Source organism: Phascolarctos cinereus, unplaced genomic scaffold (assembly GCF_003287225.1).
Source record: "Phascolarctos cinereus isolate Bilbo 61053 unplaced genomic scaffold, phaCin_HiC Scaffold_5;HRSCAF=322, whole genome shotgun sequence".
Taxonomy (NCBI): Eukaryota; Metazoa; Chordata; class Mammalia; order Diprotodontia; family Phascolarctidae; genus Phascolarctos; species Phascolarctos cinereus.
In genome coordinates, this window is record NW_027555958.1 from 442740729 (window position 1) to 442748627 (window position 7899).

Consider the following 7899-nt stretch of genomic DNA (forward strand, 5'->3'; position numbering starts at 1 on the left):
GATGCATGGACAGATAGATAGATGTATGGACGCCCACTAAGGAGAACTAAAGATCAAAGCCCTAGCCAGGGTTTTGTTTTCGAGGCTTTTTCCCCATCCCCCCAGGTCGCTGGCTTCCTTCCCTAATTGCTCACACTGAGCCGCCTCCCGCTCACAGTCTGTCCAACTCGCTACTTCAGAGCAGTCTGAGGCTGGAGAACAGCTGCTAGGCCCGGCCAGGAGCGCATTCCAGCTTCCCGGCGCCACAGCCACCCAATCTAGAGAGCGTTCAAGCACCTTCCTGGGCTCCTTAGAGAGTCAGAGAAGAAAAAGAACTACGGGAGGCGGGGGGTTGGAAGAGGAACACATACACAGACACACACACCAGCAGCCGCCAACAATTCGCTGCAACGAGCACGCGCTACAACCACCCCAGACGAGAACATTTCCTCTGCAGACCTTGCCTTGGCAAGACAAGGAGGGAGAACAGAAGTGCGAACCATTCCCACCAAAGCAAAATGAAACGAAGACGTAAACACAGGCAACCACCCTCCCACTGACTTTCTGTTTGTTCTCAAACACACTTCAAACACACACACACAACCTTCACCCCCACTCCCCAAAATATAGTAGGACACTTCAAATGACGGCTACAAAAAGGCCAAAGCTGGAAAAAGAACCTGTTTTTATAGAAATCAATCAAAAGTATTTACAGATTTTTGTAATCATCTAAATTCTGAGGGGGAAGAAAGTACTGCTAAGTTTCTTTTTTTTTTCATTGTCAGTAAACTTGCTTTAGTAAAATTAGCTTCCTTGGATTTCAACACTTGTTAAAAAAAAGATAAACTTTATTTTTTTAAAATCTTCAATCACAAAAAAATCTATATTTTTTCATCTAAGCATTTATTTTTGTTTGTTTTTATGGAACCCAAAAGACATGGAAAGAAAGGGGGGAAATCATGTATTTACTAACGTATATAAGTGAATCTGTTTTTTGGACAACATATAATAAATATGATATATCATTGATCACTCAGTCTTTCCAATGTACATCTTTAATAGTTTGGAGCATGCCACTTTTCCAAAAGAAAAAAGGTCATGAGGAAACAGTGCAAAGTTCTCAGTTTACCCTCCTCTTTTCTCTAGGGGCAGGCGCCAAGTCCTCTGGAGTCCTCTGCCACGCGTCTCTCTGCCTGTGGGCCTCGGCCTCTCAGTCTTTCTGTCTCTAGGCCTTCTTGGTTCTCCAAACCACCCCTATAACCCCCCCTTCCCAAGAACTTGAAGTTTTGCCTCTTCAGTCATTATTCCCACTTACAAGTTACACCCTGCGTGGGTTCCCAAGAGTCCCACTGCTCTGAGGGGAAGCATCTCCAGCTCTTGTCTGGAGGGGGCAAGGAGATGGGAAGAGGAGGGGAGCAGCAGACGCCCTGGCCCTGCTCAACTTTTTACAACCCTTACACCCACTTGTTAGCTTCCTCTTCTTCCTCTTCCTCCGCCTCTTTGTGTCCGCTGCCAAGGGCAGGTAGTTGCCTGGCGCTGGGCAGGAAAGGGCAGGGGAGGGATCCAGGTGGGCAGGGGCAGCAGTGTCACTTTTCACCGAGGGTGCGGGGTCCCCGGGATAGGATTGGACAAAGGGTTGAGAGCTGGCTGGCCCCCTGGCCCCAAGCCGTGGATCAGAACCCGGGGCACAAGGGGCCGCTGGAGCTGCGGATGGGGCGCGGGAGGAGTCCGATACATGCTGCTGTACATGGCCGCGGCGGCAGCCGCAGCTGTGGTGCTGTCCATGCTGCCCAGCAGGCTCGGATGGTAGAAATAAGGGGACGGAAACATCCTCTGAAGGGCAGAGTAATTCCCAGCCTCCGCCAGCAACTCAAGGCCCACCGCAGTCTGCCTTTTCCATTTCGTCCTGCAAGAAACCAAACACGAGAACACATGCATGCATCTGTGTGGACCTAGCCATTCCTCTCTCATCTTGCCCCACTTCTCTCTCCTCGGGGGTGAGAGGAAGATTAGGAGGGAAATGGCCCTAAGGACCATCCTTTCCCAGATCTTGTTCGTTTCTTCATTATTTGCTAAACTCAAAGCGGGATGTCTCTCAAGTTTTTCCTTCTTTCCCTGTTCCCTCTGGTGCTAGCCTTCCTTGCTGTTTTGTTTCATCTTTGAAACTTTGCAAAAGTCACACTCCACAGTCCCACAAGAACGTTCCTCATCACCTAAAATCAAGGATCCCTTTTGATACACCAGCACCCTTGCCCTACACAAACACTGTATACCCATCCTGCTGCTCAGCCTCCCCTACTACCCCCTCCACTTTTCACACGAGCAGGCCCCAAGCCTCTGGGCTCTTTCCCCAAGCAGGCCAACTGAAGTCATACTAACACCAGAACCACCACCACCACACCTTACCCCAGCCCCCAGTTCCCTCACTCCAAGAGCCTGGCAGAGAGAGCAGAGGGGACTGCAAACAAAGAGACGCCAACACTAGAAACCCCCTCCCTTCTCATCCCTCAGCTCATCTCAGACCCCCCCCCACCCCACCACAGGCTGCGCAGCCACATGTCATCATACAGGACCCTGCAGCAGAAGAAGGATGGAGCTCGGGGAAAGCAACGAGGTTTCAAAAATTGCAATTCGTTTGAGAGGGGCTGTTCCCAAGGGCATAACACTTCTGGGCCATTCAGAAAAGCCCACCTCAACATATTTCTCCCCCTCAGGAAGAAAATAATAATTAAAAACTGTGATCGAATTCTTTCCCTCCCTCCTCTTTCCATCGCACCCCCATAGGACTCCCCATGAGAAGAGAAGAGAAGAGGAGAAGAGAGGAGAGGAGAGGAGAGGAGGGGAGAGGAGAGGAGAGGAGAGGAGAGGAGAGGAGAGGAGAGGAGAGGAGAGGAGAGGAGAGGAGAGGAGAGGAGAGGAGAGGAGAGGAGAGGAGAGGAGAAGAGGTCTTTTTATAAATGTATTTAAATGACTTGTCAATGCAGAACTGGTAGACCCATACTTAGCAATTCCAGCCAAATTAATAAACATGGCGCCTGTTTAGATTGTCTCCAAATGACACTAATGTTTTCCGACAGAATTAGGGTGGCTGAAACCGTATGTAATGAGACAGAAAATTATGGCAAAGATAACAACTGGACTCACTTTCTAGATGATTAGAATACAAACCACAGACATAACTCACCAAGATCAAGGCAGAGATAGAGGTAAAGATAGAGACACAGCTGCAGATGTAGATAGAGTCAAGAGCAGAGAGGCAGACACAGAGACGGAGAGGCAGAGAGATAGAGAGATATACACACAGGCACAAGAGCCAGTTCCCCCTTGCTTAAATCCACAACCCACACACCCAGTCTATGTTTCAAGCCCTTTCTAACAAGCAACACTATCACAGAGTTCACTATAATAACACTGAGACTTTGTTTCCCCCATCCCTTTTCTGAGCGGTCACACACCACAGATATCATAATGATCACCAAGACTGTCTATTTCTAAGTCAATTAACATGTCCAGGGGTTATGCGTCCCTGTATGGCTTGTCACTGGGACACAGAGAGGGTAAACGCTGCTTCTGGTCCCTTAGCCATTTTCCCGATTAAATAATTCTTCCTGTCCATGAGCTGGAGAGAGTGTGGATGGGTCAATTACTTTGACTGGACACTCCTCCTAGTGAGATGAGGGGCCTGGCTCTCCAAAATCTTGGATTCTGCTGTCCACTGATATATTCCCTCCTTGCATCTTCCCTCTACTTGTGTCTGGCAGAGGAAGTTTTACATGGGGGTGGGAGGGGGGGGCGGGACAAGCAGTTGAGATGAGAAGCAGAGAGAAGCAGAGAGATATTTATAAATACACACCGTATTTATAAATATGGAGATACAGAGTGTGTGTATACAATTATACAAAGATACCTGTGCCATAGCTACATACACACGGGTCTGATCTATACACATTTTCACTTGTAAGGGGTCACCATTTTTACTTCCTTATTTTGCCCAAGTCTACATTACAGATATTTCGATTGTTGTGCGGGGAGTCTTGGGGAGGTGGGTGCTCTTGAGTCTGTTTCTTTGTGTGAAGAAATAAACCCCAGTCAATAAGAACGAACTTTTTCATTTTAAACATCTCAAGCAAGGTTCTCGACTGTCACAAGGGAGCTGGGTGGGGGTGCTTTGGACCAAAAAATAGGACGGTTTCTCCCATTTACTCCTAAGGGCTCATTCAACACCTCCTCCCACCCCAACCCACCCCCCTTTACTGCTACTGAGAGGCTTTGCCTAACGAAGGGAACGGCTAGGGAAGGAAATCAGGGTGACGAATTGATCCCGCCTGTCCCTCAGTCTGGGAGGGGTGGCCTGTGGAGTGGAGAGATGCAGGTCAGAAGGAGATGACAGTTTTCTGAACGTCACGGGCTTTCTCGAGAGAAAGTGACTCCCATTCCTTCTTGCCTTCCCCCCCCAACACACACACACACACACACACACACCCCTTGTCTCTTGCTTTTCCTGGGCCAGGCCTCCCTTACCTCCGGTTCTGATACCAGGTCTTAACCTGGGTGTCGGTGAGGTTGAGAGCCGCGGCAAGGTCCATGCGATCCTGCACACTCAAGTACTTCTGTCGTTCAAAACTCCTCTCCAGCTGGTTAAGCTGGTGATCTGAGAAGGCCGTTCTCGCTTTCCGAGGTTTCTTGGCCCTGACTGGGGGACTCTCCCGGCTACTTGTAATCTCCCGGTCGCCTTCTTCCTTTGTTCCTACGAGGAAAAGCCATTCATAAGCGCAGTTAAGAGCTAAGAGGAAAAACCGAAGTCTGTTTTCTTTCGCACACACAAACAAACACAGCCCCATAGAACCCGTGGCAGACAGATCTCAGGGGGCTGAGCATCAATGACCCCAACCCCTTGGGATCGGCTCAGGCTCCAGTTTTTCCACAGTGTAGAGAGAGGGAGAATTTTTTCCACCTAAGTAGTGTCTTAGATGGAAGGGCCTACTCTTGAAAAAAAATATTCCTTCATTTTCGAAAATATATGTGGGAAAATATTGTTCTATGGGGAGGGAACTGGTATATTTTCTATTTCTCTTCATGTAATAATGGATTAACGGTTTCTTTTTTTTTTCTGAATTACAGTTTCTTGCATTTTTTTTTCCAGTGGATGAATAGAATTCGGGAAGGAGTCCTGGCCATTTTGTTTGCGGGAGACTGGTGAAGTCTGTTTTGTGTTGAGTTTTTTTCCCCCTCTTCCTTTTCAGGGCACTTGAGATGTAGTAGAAGTAATAATAATAATAATAATAGTAACAACAATAACAAACTTAACGACTGCTCGCAGCAGATCTCTGAATGTTTCAAAAATAATATGTCAGCCGTTCACCAAGTTGAGTTCCCAATAGCTGAGCACGTCCAGGTGACAGCGCTAAGATTTCCGGATTCTATTTGTCAACTTTGTTGTGTTTTTTTTTCTTTCCTGAAATGCTGGGAAATCGATATGTCAATCCATCTCTGTTTGTACCAGTTTTTGCTGCGCTCCTTGATCTTCCCTGCAGGAAGAACAATAATCTCTCTAATTGACCCACTGGGGAGGTTGGTGCACAAAAAATCGCCAGACCAGACTGTACATCTGTTTTGGGCACTATTATGCTAATGTTAAAATAGCAAAATGAATGTTTCACATCCCAGCCTCCCAGTTAGTCACTGCTCTGCCTTTCCGAAGACGGGAAGGATTTTTAAAAATAATAATCAGAACACAATAAGAAAAATATATTCTCTCTCAGAATAGTGGAAACTGTCTCCCCATGCAAACCTCACGGTCAGAGAGAAGTGATTATTTTTGTTATTGTTCTACATTTAAAGGGAAAGAGTTAATTTTTATTCATCTTTTGTTTTCATAAACATACAAAAATCCATTCCTCGGTGAATGCAACATTCTGTACGTTGTTGCTGTATTTGTATTTGTTGAAGTTGTGGTTACTTACATTTTAACATCAACTCTCAATTCCCTTTAAGGAATAAAAATATTTCTGTGATGCTGATTTGAAGTAGCAAAAGCAAAGAATTCGTGTGTTTGGGTTTAAGAGACTCAAGGGGAGAACAATCTCTTAAAATAATACCATTTTGTCATCTTAATCATAATCTCCCCCAAAAGTTGCCCCTCACAAGTCAAATTGAAAATTTCTCATATTAATTAAGTGCTGCTAAATTCCCATGATTGGTGTTTAGAAAACATGGAAGAAAATGAAAGGCATTTGCATTTTAAAAAATAAACACCAGGTTGCAAACACATTCCCAGACACAACACACGTAAGGTCTAATTTTCTTCTCCCCCCCCCATACACACAACAAGAGCCCCCTCCTCTGCCCCCAAGGTCTCAACTACAAAATTATAGCCGAACCCTTTCATCAACAGAAGTGGTGTTGTTTTTAAAGGAGAAATAAAAAGAGATAGGAAGAAAGCCAAAGGAGACGAAGGAGGAAGGAAGGAAGGAAGGAAGGACGGAAGGAAGGAAGGAAGGAAGGAAGGAAGGAAGGAAGGAAGGAAGGAAGGAAGGAAGGAAGGAAGGAAGGAAGGAAGGAAGGAAGGAAGGAAGGAAGAAGTGTTCAATATAATGAATAAAAAGAGAAAAGGGGACAGGGTTGAAAGACATGTTGTTGAGATTGTAAACGTAGCGCTTGTATGGAACTTTAGACAGGTACCCAAAAGAACAACCCCGAAGGCGAGCTCAGGCCACCAACTCGTTGGTAAGTGACGTTTGGCTACTCCAGTGAACGCAAAAACAAAACAAAACAAAACAACCGGCCAGAATCAAAATCACCCGCAAACGACTCACAGAAAGCCCAGGGAGAAGAATGAAGAGGAAGTGCTAGAAGAGAAAAAGACCCACGGGGAGAATGAGCCAGAGAGCGTGAGGGAAGGCCCCGGAAGACCCGGACTCACCGTGGCATTTCACGTCGTTCTGAACATCATCGCGCTTGTCGAGTTTGGTTTTGCTGTCTTCTTGCTCGAGTTTTGGCCTGAAGCTCTCGTTGGCTGCGTTCCCCTCTTGTTTCGGGGTGTGATGGGGAGACGAGACGCTGGTGCTGTACGGTGCACAAGCGGCCAGTGGTTTGCTGTCGCCCAGAATGTCTTTAATTAAAAAAGAAGACGTGGAAGTCCTGGGGGCCGAGGCGGCCGAGCCTAGCTGCGGAGGCTGCTGCTGCTGCTGGGGCTGTGATGGTGGCTGCGGCTGCGGCTGCTGCTGGGGGGAAGACTGCAAACTTTGTGTCGGCTGCGGCTGCGGCTGCTGTGGCGGAGGTGGCGGCGGCTGCCCGTGATGGGGATGGTGATGGTGCTGTATGCCGTCCTGGACCAGATGGGTCTCCGAGTGCTCCAGGGTGACGGAGATGGGAGACGAAGGTGCAGTTCCTACTGTATCAATCTCGGAACAGGGGGAAGGGGTGGCCTGGCTCCTAAAATCCGTGCTGCGGCCATCGACGTGCTGGCGAAAATCTCCGTTCATCACACCCGGGCTGCCCGAGTTGGCGCTGGACAGAATCGTGTCTATTCCAAAACTAGACCCACTTGCCCCTTCCATAGCTGTGATTTCTACATGGGGCTCGTCTCCATCCGCCCGGCGACACTCCAAGAGGGCAACGGCCGCTCCGGGTCAGAGCAATAAAGCGAGGACTTTAAAAATAATAGCGATGTTCTAATGAAATGCACACTTATCCGTGCCTTTTAAGGGAAAAAAAAGTCTGAGAGGGAGAACAGGGAAAGGAAACTGGGGCTGTGGGTGTGGGAGGGTGGGGAGTGGGCAATCAGTGGAAGCTTTTGGACACAACTTTTTTTTTAAGAGGGTGGGGGGGAAAAAAGGGTGGGAAGGAAAGTTACAAAAAATGATACAGAGGAAGCGGAGACGCGACTTCAGCACTACTCGCGCACGTGGCGTTGGCTGT

At 47.7% G+C, this 7899-nt stretch overlaps 1 protein-coding gene across 1 annotated transcript; it reads right to left on the reverse strand.

The window, feature by feature from the left end:
• Window positions 1-1572: 1572 nt before the first annotated feature.
• BARHL2 (BarH like homeobox 2) lies at window positions 1573-7603 on the reverse strand. The gene is made up of 3 exons (XM_020988804.1): window positions 6902-7603; window positions 4501-4726; window positions 1573-1885 (listed from the first exon to the last, which is right to left on the reverse strand). Exons 1-3 carry the CDS (start codon window positions 7536-7538, stop codon window positions 1573-1575), a joined length of 1176 nt encoding a protein of 391 aa, XP_020844463.1. The 5' UTR covers window positions 7539-7603.
• Window positions 7604-7899: the final 296 nt, after the last annotated feature.